The following is a 13,088-nucleotide window of genomic DNA, read 5'->3' as shown; positions in this document are numbered from 1 at the left end:
GTAACATCCTGTTTAACCTCATTCAAGCACTAAATCCAAGACAAAACAATCAAATTCAAGGTTTTCCAGCACCTGACAGCTGTTGTAACTTACATACTTGCATATAGTACATGTAGTATATACAGTATACTGATTATTGCACATTAAAGGAGACGTTATTGAGCTTTCTACTGTGTTTTGAGTCTCTAAGTAGACGTAACATCCTGTTTAACCTTAATTTCAAGCTGTTTCAAGCACTTTATCCAAGACAAAAAGTCAATTTCAAGCACTTTAAGTTGCATTTTCAAGCTTTTCCAGCACCTGACAGCTGCTGTAACTTACATACTTTAATATAGTACATGTAGTAAATACAGTATACTGATTATTACACATTAAAGGAGACGTTATTGAGCTTTCTACCGTGTTTTGAGTCTCTAAGTAGACGTAACATCCTGTTTAACCTTAATTTCAAGCTGTTTCAAGCACTTTATCCAAGACAAAAAGTCAAATTCAAGCACTTTAAGTTGCATTTTCAGGCTTTTCCAGCACCTGACAGCTGCTGTAACTCACATACTCGCACAGAGTAGATGTAGTAAATACAGTATACTGATTATTACACATTAAAGGAAACGTTATTGAGCTTTTTGCAGTGTGTTGTGTCTTTAAGTAGACGTAACATCCTGTTTAACCTCATTTCAAGCACTAAATCCAAGACAAAACAATCAAATTCAAGGTTTTCCCAGGTTTTCCAGCACCTGTAGGAATCCTCTATGACACAAAATGAATGTTGTGCACATTTAAGAACGCGCTTTGAGGCTTTTATTTTGAAGGAGAGCATCCTGCGGCTCTTTTGCTCGGTAGCTTGACGCAGGAGGCGCTCAGCTGTTCGGGCATCAACAACAATACGAGGAAATTAGCATCAACGGTGCTGAAACAAAGACAGCGGAGCAGAAACTGAACAAAAGAAGAAATAAAACACGTGTTTGAATGTTACAGACACGAGAAAAGCGGCTGTCATCCCGCTTCTCCCTCATACAGGGGATTTATTTTGTGTTCTGTTGGAAATTAAACCCCAACTTTTACGCAGCGCTTCATCCTCGGCGTAAAAACACGCAAAAAAGCGCATTTTTATGGATGTTGACGGACAGAAAAAGCTAATTTTAACGTGATTTAACACAATAACGCGTTTAAATGACGTGTGCGGGGTTAAACGTGACAATCCGGAGGAGGTAGAAACAGGAATAACGCATTTAAAGTTGAGCTGCGGCTGCTGCAGCGTCACTTTCCTCCGCGCGGACAAAAGGACACTTTTGCGGCAGAAAACGACGCTCAATGAATCTTCACTGCGCCTTAAAGGAGATGCTGATGTGTGTTTTTTTATACGCCAAAATTATGAGTCAGCCTCTTCTCCAGTGTGTGTTTGCAGCAGTGTGTGTGTGTGTGTGTGTGTGTGTGTGTGTGAGTTGGAGCATCCTCGGTGCGCGGACCCACCTGAGTCCGCTGGATCCAGGGGACAATAGAGCCGCTCCGGTCCGATCCGCCTCCTGCAGGTTTTTGCAGATGCCCCCTTACAGGAGCGCAGCTGTGCTGGTGCTGGTGCTGGTTCTGGTGCTGGTGGACTCTGAGCACGCGCCCCTCTTCTCTTCTTTCATCCACTATCCCTCTCTCTTGCTCTCTTCTCCTCTCATCTTCTGTCCCTGCGGCCGCTTTATAGCAGCGGCGGTGGCGACGCACGAAAACAACAGCGCGCTGTGATTGGCTGCCGGCTGAGCTAGAGACCAGGCAGCAGCCAATCACAGCGCGGCTACAGAGAAAACGTGCGCGTGTTTCTCAATCCTGAGGACATGTTGGGAAAACAGGATACTGAGCAGCTGATGGTTATTATGAGGCAGCTTTTATTTTGAAAATAAATAAATAAAAAGCCAAAAAATAACTAAAATAAATAAATAAATAAAAAGCCAATAAAATTAATAAATTAAATAAATAAATAAATTAAAAAGCCAATACAATCTCTAAAATAAATAAATAAAAAGCAAATTAAATATCTAAAATAAATAAATAAAAAAGCAAATAAAATCTCTAAGATAAATAAATAAAAAGCCAAGAAAATCTCTAAAATAAATAAAAAAATAAAATCTCCAAGATTAATAAATAAATAAATTAAAAAGCCAATTAAGTCTCTAAAATAAATAAATAAAAAGCCAATTAAATCTCTAAGATAAATAAATAAAAAGCCAATTAAATATCTAAGATAAATAAATAAAAAGACCAATACAATCTCTAAAATACATTTTTTTAAAGCCAATGAAATCTGTAAAATAAATAAATACAAAAGCCAAAAAAATCTTATAAAACTTATGTTTTATGTCTTTTTATTTATGTTGTTTTTACTTTGTTATATATATTTTTTACTTATGTTTTATGTCTTTTTACTTACAAATAACTTACACTTAACTCATCTGACTTCATTTTATTTTACCTGTTTTCTAATATCTGTATTTAACTAAGAGTTTATTCTTTAGAGTTATTGTTTATACTTTTATATCTTATTGTAATCTGCTGTAAATCATGTAAAAATGTAAAAATAAACTGTAAAAATGCTGTAAATTTCCCTGCGTGAGTTCGTCCCAAAGGATCAATAAAGAGACGTCTGAGTGAGAGAAGGGAATCTCCGAATGCTGAACTCCAGCTTTTTAAAATTCGATTTATCATAAAAAAATATATTAATTTGTTTTTAAAAACACCTCCAGAACTACTTTATTTCTCTGCATGTTTCACTGTGAGAGTGCGTTGGGAAAACAGAATACTGAAGGCTTTTATTTTGAATTTTTTTTATAAAAAGCCAATAAAAATCACAATTTTTTTTTAATTTAATTTTTTTAAATTACATTTTAAAGAATGTAACTTAAATTTGAATAAAGCTTTCCCAAATATAAAACATACACAGGTCAAAAGCTGTAAACTTTAATTCAAGTAAACAATCGTTTGTGCTGAACTTATTCACATCTACGTCTAAAAAGTAAAAATATTAAAATAAAAACACTAATTCTGCAAAATCTAAAATGGCATTTCAGTGAACTTATAGGACTTTATTGTATGAACATTGTACATAAGTGTATTTTTAAAAAGTATTTTAAAAAACAGTAGTTTTCTTCTAATTTATTATATATATTTTTTAGACCCCAGCCGACCCTGACACTGAGAAAAGGAGATAAAAATTTATTTTATAAATAAATAATAATAAATACATACAAATAAGGTAACATATTAATAAGAATAAGATAAAATAACTGAAAATAAATAAAAAGGGGGACATCATACGCATAAACACATCTATCAGGATATATGTTGTGTTTTCTGGTAATTCAATAAATAAATACTTAATATTTTCTAATTTAATTAAGAATTTTAGTGCAAAAGGAACAAAACATGCAAGAAACTGAACTTAAAGCGTCGTCCAAATGATGTAAATGTTGCTGTAACGCTGTTAGACTGCTGGTTTTCAAACATTGCAATAGAAAATATAAAATTAAATAGACATTTTTACATAATTTTAAAGCTATATTTTGCCCAAAAAGGTTTTTCAAAGCTCCAGACAGCTTCATAAGATGATCAGGGAATTAAAAACGTAACAAAATCCCACAAACAAGAGAAGAAACTGAACTTAACGCGTCGTCCAAATGACGTAAATGTTGCTGTAACGCTGTTTAACCTTTGATTTTCCGACTTTGCAACAGAAAATATATATAAAAAATAGACATTTTACATCATTTTAAAGATCATTTTGCCCAAATAAAAGGGGGACATTATACGCATAAACACATCTATCAGGATATATGATGTGTTTTCTGGTAATTTAATAAATAAATACTTAATATTTTCTAATTTAATTAAGAACTTTAGTGCAAAAGGAACAAAACATGCAAGAAACTGAACTTAAAGCGTCTCCAGATGACGTAAATGTTGCTGTAACGCTGTTTGACCCTTGTTTTTCTGACTTTCCAATAGAAAATATATATAAAAAACAACATTTTCACATAATTTTAAAGATATATTTTGCCCAAAGAGGTTTTTCAAAGCTCCAAACAGCTTCAAGAGCTGATCAGTGAATAAAAAACGTAACAAAATCCCACAAACATGCAAGAAACTGAACTTAAAGCGTCGTCCAAATGAAATAAATGTTGCTGTAACGCTGTTTGACTGCTGTTTTTCTGACTTTGCAACAGAAAATATATATAAAAAATAGATATTTTTACATAATTTTAAAGCTATATTTCGCCCAAAGAGGTTTTTCAAAGCTGCAAACAGCTTCAAAAGATGATCAGTGAATTAAAAACGTAACAAAATCCCCATTAGAAACCCAAACGTGTGTGTTTTGGTTAAAGCGACACAGCAGTTTTGGTGATTTTCCGACTTTGCAATAGAAAATTTAAAATAAAATAGACATTTCCACATAATTTTAAAGCTATATTTTTGCCCAAAGAGGTTTTTCAAAGCTCCAAAAATCAAAAATCCCAAAATCCACACATAGAAAAACCCAAACGTGTGTGATTTGGTGAAAGCGACGCAGCAGTTTGGGTGAATTTGACGGTTTTCTCTCACAGATGCTTCAGAACGGATGCTTTTTTATGTATTTGTTGCATTAATATTTGGAAATCTCAGCTCATTTGTTTGGTTCTTATGGGATTGAACATGCAGCAGGAGCCCGTGAGCATCCAGGGACGGAGCGACACTGTAAATAAAGCAGCTCTGTGTGAACACGGGTCTGCGGGGCGTCTATAGGCGCTGCGGTCGCCCGTGAATCCTGCCTCAGCACGTGAGACGAGGGTGACTCACTGTTTACTTTAACTTTGAGCCAAAACGTGCGATTCCTCGAAATACAGGAGAGGAGGGTTCACACGGTCCAGCAGAGAGTCAACAAACGCCACTGCAGGAGATTTACACGGCGAGGGCGACACCTGGTGGCTGCGTCACACACGAGTCTGACACTGGTTTACTAACGTCACTGTGGTGACGGCGTCTCAGGAGGGACAAAAAAGGTTAAATCTGCTAAAGAATAAGACAATATATGTGGACAGATATAGAAGAATAAAGAAAGACATAAAAAAGGAAATATCAAGAGGAATAAACTAAAGAACAGGACAATATATGGGGACATGTATAAAAGAATAAAGAAAGAAATAAAGTGTGGAACTATAAAGAAAATGTCTAAAAGACTAAATAAGTACTTTTTAAAATACATATATATATTAAGATAAATATATAAAACAATAAGTACATTAAAATTCTGTAAATATAAAGTGAAACAAATAAAATAATAACTAAGTACTTAAAAATATATAAATATTAAGATTAATATATAAAATAATAAATAAGTACATTAAAAAAATCAGAAAATATAATGAGGAATAAATAAAATAACATAATACAAGAGTAAATAAGAGAATATAATATATAAAATATAAAAATAAATACATAAAATAATAAATAAGTGCATAAAAATAGAAAAAATCAAGAGAAATAAAAAAATAATAAATAAGTGCATTAAAAAATCAGGAAATATAAAGAGAAATAAATAAAAGGATAAATAAGTAACTAAAATACAGGAACTATAAAGAATATATACAAGAATAAATAAGTAAATTAAAAAATGTAGAAATATAAAGACAAAAAGAGAAAACAAGAATACGTAAAAAGGGAAAATGTAAAAAAATAAATCTAAATAAAATAAAATAAAAAATAAATAAGTTATTAAGAAGTGTATAAATATAAAGAGAAATCAACAAAATGATACTATGATGATTTTAAGTAAATAAAATACAGGAACTATAAAGATAAATATATAAAAGAATACATAAGTAAATAAAATGTGGAAATTTAAAGACAAAAAGTGAAATAAATAAAATGATACATAAGTGAATAAAATACAGGAACTATAAAGATAAATATATAAAACAATAAATAAAAATAAATATAAATAATTAAAAATAATGAAAACATTCTTACGGATAAGAATACGTAAAAAATAAAGGGAAAATGTAAAAAAAAAATAAAAATAAAATGAATAAAAAAATAAATAACTTACTAAAAAGTGTATAAATATAAAAATAAAAAAATAAAATGATACATAAGTGAAATAATACGTAAAAAATAAAGGGAAAATAAAATAAATGTAAAAATAAATAAAAGAATAAATAAGTAAATTAAAAAATGTGGAAAAATAAAGACAAAAAGAGGAATTAACAGGGAAAGAAAAAGTAAAAAATAAGGAAAAATGTAAAAAATAAACGTAAAAATAAATGAAACTATTTAAATAAAATAAACTGAGGTGACGCAGCAGTCGAGGAGGTGGAGACAAAAGTTTCAGGACACAACAAAAGAGCCACACACAGTTTAAATTTGCTTTTCAGATTTATTTCTCAGCTCTTGAGCACGTTTAGTGTGATCATACATGGGTGGGGCGCGTACAGTGAGTCAGGAGTGCGTCTGTCAATCAAACTTTGGTTTTCTTAAACGAAGCTTACGAACACACAGAGAGGGGAGGAGGAAACCTTTGGGCGCCGCTGGGAGGCGTTTAGACTCTGGCGAGGAGGTATTTCTCTTTAATGTCTACCCGACGACAAGGCACGAGAACACGTTTGCGGTCCACAAACGACACGAGAAGCGCTTTCATCATCAAACCCTCGCTTGGCTTGAGTCTCTCCGTTATAACACAAACTGTACATAAAGATCTCCCGCCCGGCAACAATAACAACATCATATAAATCATACATCCACACAGAATCGCGAGAAAATCAACAGGGTCTTTGGCTAGTTGCGTTTGGGGTTATTGCACCCAGAGCCGCGCGGAGAAGAAGCTGCGTCGACGTTAAAAACAAACAAACAAACACGGAAACGTTTCGGAGCTCCTCGCAAAAAAGGTTACAGGATCAGTCTTTGGTCAGAGTTAGCGTAGGACGGTTTCTCTTAATCTGAACTGGTGTGATGTTTTTATAAAAGGGTGTTTTTGTTTTGTACTCTGAAAACGCGACGTTAATATCTGTACGTTAAACGTGAAGTAGACAGTTAGCGTAGCTTAGCATAAGGACCGGAACCAGGGGCAAACAGCGAGCCTTTGTAGGTGGATCTTTTACCTTTGGTCTTTATGCTAAGCTAAGCTAAGCTAAGCTAAGCTGAGCTAAGATAAGCTGAGCTAAGCTAAGCTAAGCTAAGCTAAGCTAAGCTAAGCTAAGCTAAGCTAAGCTAAGCTAAGCTAGTCTCCTAGCTGTAGCTTCATAGTTAGCGTACATACATGAGTGTGGTATCAATCTTCTCATCTAGCTCTCGGCAAAAAAGTGATGATGCGTATTTCCCCAAAATGTCAAACTGTTCCTTTAAAAATCTTTGTTAAACCGTAGACATAAGTCCCGCCCGCCCCCCGCCCCCCATGTTCGTGGATGAGCCGAACTAAAAATTCAAATAGGTTTTTTCCCAAAGACGGTTGCTGTCGGTAGTTTTTTTAACCACGTTTTTCTTGTACATTTGGTTATTTTATGCTATAAAAACAGGGTGAAAAGTTACGATTGACCGCCGCGATCACCAGTCGTGATCGACCTGTAATTGGTCGGGCGGGGCTTCGTTGACGTGACTCTAGCGCCTGATCCCTTCTGCGGCGACCCTGGTTGCAAAATTACAACATGGCGGCGCCCGTACACGGTGATATTTCAGCTTCTACGGGCCTACGTGTGGTTTCGGAGTCACTGGAAATCGCATAAAGACGACAAAAAGCTCAATAACACGGCTCCAAATTGTGAGTTTCAGCCTCACATTTTGGTCTAAATGTTGTTTTAAAGACACGTAATTTTAAAAGAAATTCAGATTTATTGAACGTCGGCACACATAAAAACACCAGACCAGTTCAGCGAAGAGGAAAACGACGCCGTCTACGGAGCGAGAAGCAGGTTACTTGGTTCTGAGCGAGTGGAAGAAGTCGTAACGGTCATGAATCAGTCAGAGGACGACGGCGGTTTCCATTTAAACTCGACTCACTCTGGCGTTGAGCGTCATGGTTCTTCAGACGTCGACACGCGGACTCAACTCGCCGACCGCGATTAAATTAGTCCAATAAAAAAGGCACGAGCGCGGCGTCCGAGGTAAACAACCGCTTCCTTTCTTTCTTTTCCCGTCCTCTCGCCTTTCGTCTCACGTGCGTTTTACACCGCGTGCTGTTTTAGCTTCCCTCCCATTCAAGCGCAAACGCACGAATACATTCAGTAGTACGTTCAACCATTTATTCATTTCATCGCCGTTCGATTTGAAAAGTCGTTCTTCCTCCCGACGAGCCGTCCTACGTACTGTCAGCCTTGATCTACGCGCCGTCACGCGTCCATAACGAGTCGCCGCAGTTAAAAAAAGACATTAAAGACGAAACAAAAAAGAGCGTCAGGCAACGACTAACCCTGATTTTTCATCCGCAACAACCCGTCTCATTGTTGTCTCTTACTTGGACTCGTCCCTCATTGTTTTCTTGGTCATGTTCCCGAAAAAAGCACGATAATAAAACACGAACGCGGCGCGCGAGAGAAAAAACAACGCGCCAAAAATATTTATTGTTATTCCTTGGCCTCAAATATAAAATCAGAATATTCAAACAGCAACAGTATTAATCCCAAAATATAATATATAAACATAAATATATCAATTAGTTCTGCTGGATTTTTTTTTTTTTTTTTAAATTGGAAGCACAAGCCACACCCCCGCGTGGCGACAGCTGGCGTCTGATTGGCTAAGGCAGAGCGAAGGCCTGCGGTCGTGTGATTGGAGGACGGGAGAGAGGGTCCTGGTGTGTGTGTGTGTGTGTGTGTGTGTGTGTGTGTGTGTGTTTGGTCATCATCTGGAGTTCAGTCTGGGAGCCGTCTGTAAAAACATCAGGTCAGGTCAGAGGTCAACAGGAAGTGGACAGGACAGGACAGGAAGTAACCACACTTTAACAACAACTAACGATTGTTTTTACTAATTAATAAATTTGTTTTTGTTTGTTTTAAATGTCAGAAACTGTGGATCGGTGTTTCCTGAAATGTCTCATCAAAGATATTTACTTTAGTTCACAGAGGAGGAAAGAAACCAGAAAATATTCACATTTAAGAAGCTGAAAGCATATTTTTTATTTCATTAAATAATAAGTTGTTGTTGTTTTTTTAACTATTTTGGTACTTTTTATTTATTAACGTACTGTATATGTGCATGCAAGTGTGTATATATATGTATATTTTATTTATTTATTCATTTTTATTTCATTTTTATTTATTTATTTATGTTTATTTAATTTTTATCTATTTATTAAAAACTGATTCTGGTATTTATTTCTGCGTGCATGTAAGTGTGTATATGTGTATATTTTATTTATTTTTATTTCATTTTTATTTATTTATTTAAAAAAAAAAATATATATATATATATATATATATATAAATAAACCTATTCTGGTACTTATTTATTTATTTAAAAATATAAATATATATATATACACTGATTCTGGTCCTTATTTATTTCTGCGTGCATGTAAGTGTGTATATGTGTATATTTTATGTATTTATTCATTTTTATTTAATTTTTATTTATTTATTTATTTAAAAAAATGTTTTATATATATATATATAAACTGATTCTGATACTTATTTATTAATGCATGTAAGTGTGTTTATATGTATATTTAATTAATTTTTATTTATTTATTTAATATATATATATATATATATATATATATATATATATAAACCTATTCTGGTACTTATTTATTTATGTGTATTTAAGTAGGTAAAAATCAGTATGTTTAAGTACAAGTGTGTATATATGTGTATTTATGTATTTATTCCTTTTAAATTATTATTTATTTATTTAAATATATATATTTCTATAAACTTATTTTGGTACTTATTATTATTAAAAGTGACATATTATATTTTTTATGAGATTTCTGAACATTTGTGAGTCTCACATTTCCAATCACTAACTTCACTCCTCAACATAAACAGCTTAAAATGTAACTCTGATGTTTGAAACACAAAATATAATAACAATAATAATAATAATAATATATAAATATCAGTTACTTTGATTTAGAGAGATGTCGTGTGACTGAGACGGAGGACGGTTTAGAAAACTCACCACAGACAAGTGTCCGTTCTTCGCCTTGGCCACCAGCAGTTCTGACCCGGGCGTGAAGTCTATGATGCCCTCTTTGCCCTGACCCACTGTAAACGTGATACTGCAGGAGGAAGCGGGAGAAGTGAGTGAATGTGTGTGAATGTCCTCATTTGTCCAGGTCGTCGTTATCCCCAAAGCAACTTCAGTCCAAAGCAACTGGACTTGGTTATTTGTATAGGAAGACGTTTCACCTCTCATCCAAGAGGCTTCATCAGTTCATGTACGCATCTGACCAGGCTGGGACTGGACCAGGACCAGGACCAGGCTGGGACTGGACCAGGACCAGGACCAGGACCAGGACCAGGACCAGGACCAGGACCAGGACCAGGACCAGGACCAGAACCAGGCTGGGACTGGACCAGGACCAGGACCAGGCTGGGACTGGACCAGGACCAGGACCAGGCAGGGACTGGACCAGGACCAGGACCAGGACCAGGACACGGACCAGGCTGGGACTGGTCCAACTAACTGGTGTGAGATCCAGGTATTAAACCTCTCACAAGGTCGATGATGTCACAGGAACCCTTTGTGCTCCAAGTGCCAACGGCCGTCGTTAGAGTGACAGTCGTTGGTGGGAAGTAGGACTTGGTTAGTGCTCTATTGAGTCTTAACGACAGTCGTTGGGGTCAAAGGAGGCCATTTGTGAACAGTTGTTCTTTGAGGTTAGATTAGGATAGATCTTTACATTGGAGAAACAAAACATCCACTGCATAAAGGTATGGCCCAACACAGGAGAGCTAACTCCTCAGGCCTGGACTCTGCTGCCCACTCACACCTCAAGGAGAAAGCCCACTCCTTTGATGACAACAATGTCCACATCCTGGACAGAGAGGACAGATGGTTTGAAAGAGGAGTCAAAGAAGCATCTATGTAAAAGTAGAGAAACCATCGCTAACCAGAGGAGGAGGTCTGAGACACCACTTATCTCCAGTTTACAATGCTGCCCTTTCATCCCTTCATTCAACAATCCAACCTCAAAGAACAACTGTTCACACATGGCCTCCTGTGACTCCAACGACTGTCGTTCAGACTCAATAGAGCACTAACCAAGTCCAGACCTACTTCCACCAACAACTGGACCATGACCAGGACCAGGACCAGGCTTGGACTGGACCAGCACTAACAAAGTCCAAACCAACTTCCCACCAACGACTGCCACTCTAACGACGGTCGTTGGCACTTGGAGCACAAAGGGTTCCAGTGACATCATCGGCCTTGTGAGAGGTTAAATACCTGGACCTCACACCAGTTAGTTGGACCAGTCCCAGCCTGGTCCTGGTCCTGGTCCTGGTCCTGGTCCTGGTCCAGTCCCAGCCTGGTCAGATGCGTACATGAACTGATGAAGCCTCTTGGATGAGAGGTGAAACGTCTTCCTAGACAAGTAACCAAGTCCAGTTGCTTTTGACAGAAGTTGCTTTGGGGATCAGGAGACGTGATTCTAACGAGTGTTATGCAAAGTGTAAAGCGCTGCTGTACTGAGGTTCTCGCTCTCACCTGCCCTGGTTGATGTTGATGGTGTTTATTTTGTCGGAACAGATGGCGATCTTGGTCAAGGTCTCGATGACGTGGTCGCTCTGCAGAACCACGTCTCCCTGCCGAAGACAAAAACGCCACAAAGTTTAAAAACAGACAACGAGAGATCTGACTTAACATAATATCGTTATGTCTGTTTGGGTCTTTACCTTCTGCTTGTTGTCGTCACCGGGCACGTGCAGAACGAACAAGCCGTCGCTGAGAGAGCTGACGGAGATACCTGCAGGGGATTGGACCGTTTTTAAAGGGATAGTATGGATTTTTTTTATATGTAGGGTTGCATGAGGTATCTACGGTAGATGGCGGTCGCTATACCTTGCCTTCAGACAGCTCTGTTGAAGTTCATGCAGGGAACTGAAGCCGTCGCATGCTCTCATCAAAGCCACTAGACTCCATTGACAAAAACAGTCATTTCTGTTCTACTGCTGCATCGATCTGTTAGTTTGTTTGGTAGCTTTGTTTGTTCCTAACTCTTTAAAAACACCAAAGTCACACAATAACACAAACAAACTAACAGACGAAGGCAGCGGTAGACCAGAAACTTCTGTGTTCTGTGAGGTTAAATTAGTGTTTTTGTCAATGGAGTCTGGTGGCTATGAAGAGAGCACAGATCGCAGATTCAGCTTCCTGTGTAAACGTAGACAGGGCCGTCTGACGGGAAGGTAAAGCCGTGAAAATGTCACACTTAAAGTGAAATTCCGGCGCAAAATCATCCCATGGCCTTTTTTCGGCACTTACATCAAATAAGTGTGGCTAGCAGCCGGACGTGGCTTACAGTGATTAGCTCGGGGCAGTACGGTGAAGGCATTAAAACGTCTTTTGGAGTTTAAAGTTTATAAAAAGTGTGTTTTAAAGACTTACCAACTGGCCCCTGTACCAGCTCCTCTCATAGTAAAGTCCATTCAAGTGGATTACCAAAGTCAATCCCAAAGGAAGGAGCCCATTGGTGCTTTGTTTTGTGTGTAGGGACTCTTCTCATGCTGCTGCAGAGGTTTGCTGTTATTTTCAGCAGCATTAGTGGTTAAAAAAGACCTTTGAATGCCTTCACCGTGCTGCCCCGAGCTAACCACTGTTAGCCACGTGTTAGCAACTCTCCAGGATTTCTAAAAAAAACACCACGGGATGATTTTGCGGTGGAATTACACTTTAAACTGATTACTGAGCAGCAACACCGTCGACATCCTTTCGCAAACGCCCACAGTCTGTTGACCTCTGACCTTTCAGGGCTCCGTAGTCGATGCGCTGCTTGAGCTTGGCTTCCTCTACGATGACGGCGCTGTCGGCGGTGAGCAGCAGCTGGCGGGGCCGGGCCTTGTAGCCTTTCCTGTCGTACTTGGTGACTGGCACTGCGTACTGGGGAAGCAGAAGGTCGACAGGTCAGAACTCGCTCC

The 13,088-nt window shown here is 37.3% G+C and overlaps 2 protein-coding genes across 4 annotated transcripts in view; both read right to left on the bottom strand.

The window, feature by feature from the left end:
• The window catches only part of LOC310947605 (large neutral amino acids transporter small subunit 4-like), a 47,547-nt gene extending 45,899 nt beyond the window's left edge, over positions 1 to 1,648 (bottom strand). Inside the window, exon 1 of the mRNA XM_083914462.1 lies at positions 1,471 to 1,648. The gene's annotated coding sequence lies outside the window, so the exon portion shown is untranslated. The remainder of the gene's footprint in view (positions 1 to 1,470) is intronic.
• Positions 1,649 to 6,383: 4,735 nt separating this feature from the next.
• The window catches only part of LOC310947181 (unconventional myosin-Ic-like), a 103,577-nt gene continuing 96,872 nt past the window's right edge, over positions 6,384 to 13,088 (bottom strand). For all 3 annotated transcript variants that reach the window (XM_083913901.1, XM_083913903.1, XM_083913902.1), the window contains exons 28-32: positions 12,915 to 13,050; positions 11,847 to 11,917; positions 11,659 to 11,756; positions 10,126 to 10,225; positions 6,384 to 8,874 (exon numbers count right to left, since the gene is read on the bottom strand). In XM_083913901.1, coding sequence (XP_083770027.1) covers positions 8,848 to 8,874; positions 10,126 to 10,225; positions 11,659 to 11,756; positions 11,847 to 11,917; positions 12,915 to 13,050 — 432 coding nt within the window. In that variant the 3' untranslated portion in view covers positions 6,384 to 8,847. The remainder of the gene's footprint in view (positions 8,875 to 10,125; positions 10,226 to 11,658; positions 11,757 to 11,846; positions 11,918 to 12,914; positions 13,051 to 13,088) is intronic.

The sequence above is a fragment of the Echiichthys vipera genome (genome assembly GCF_963691815.1).
Source record: "Echiichthys vipera genome assembly, chromosome: 5".
NCBI classification, from domain to species: Eukaryota; Metazoa; Chordata; class Actinopteri; order Perciformes; family Trachinidae; genus Echiichthys; species Echiichthys vipera.
This window is presented reverse-complemented; position numbering and strand designations above follow the sequence as displayed.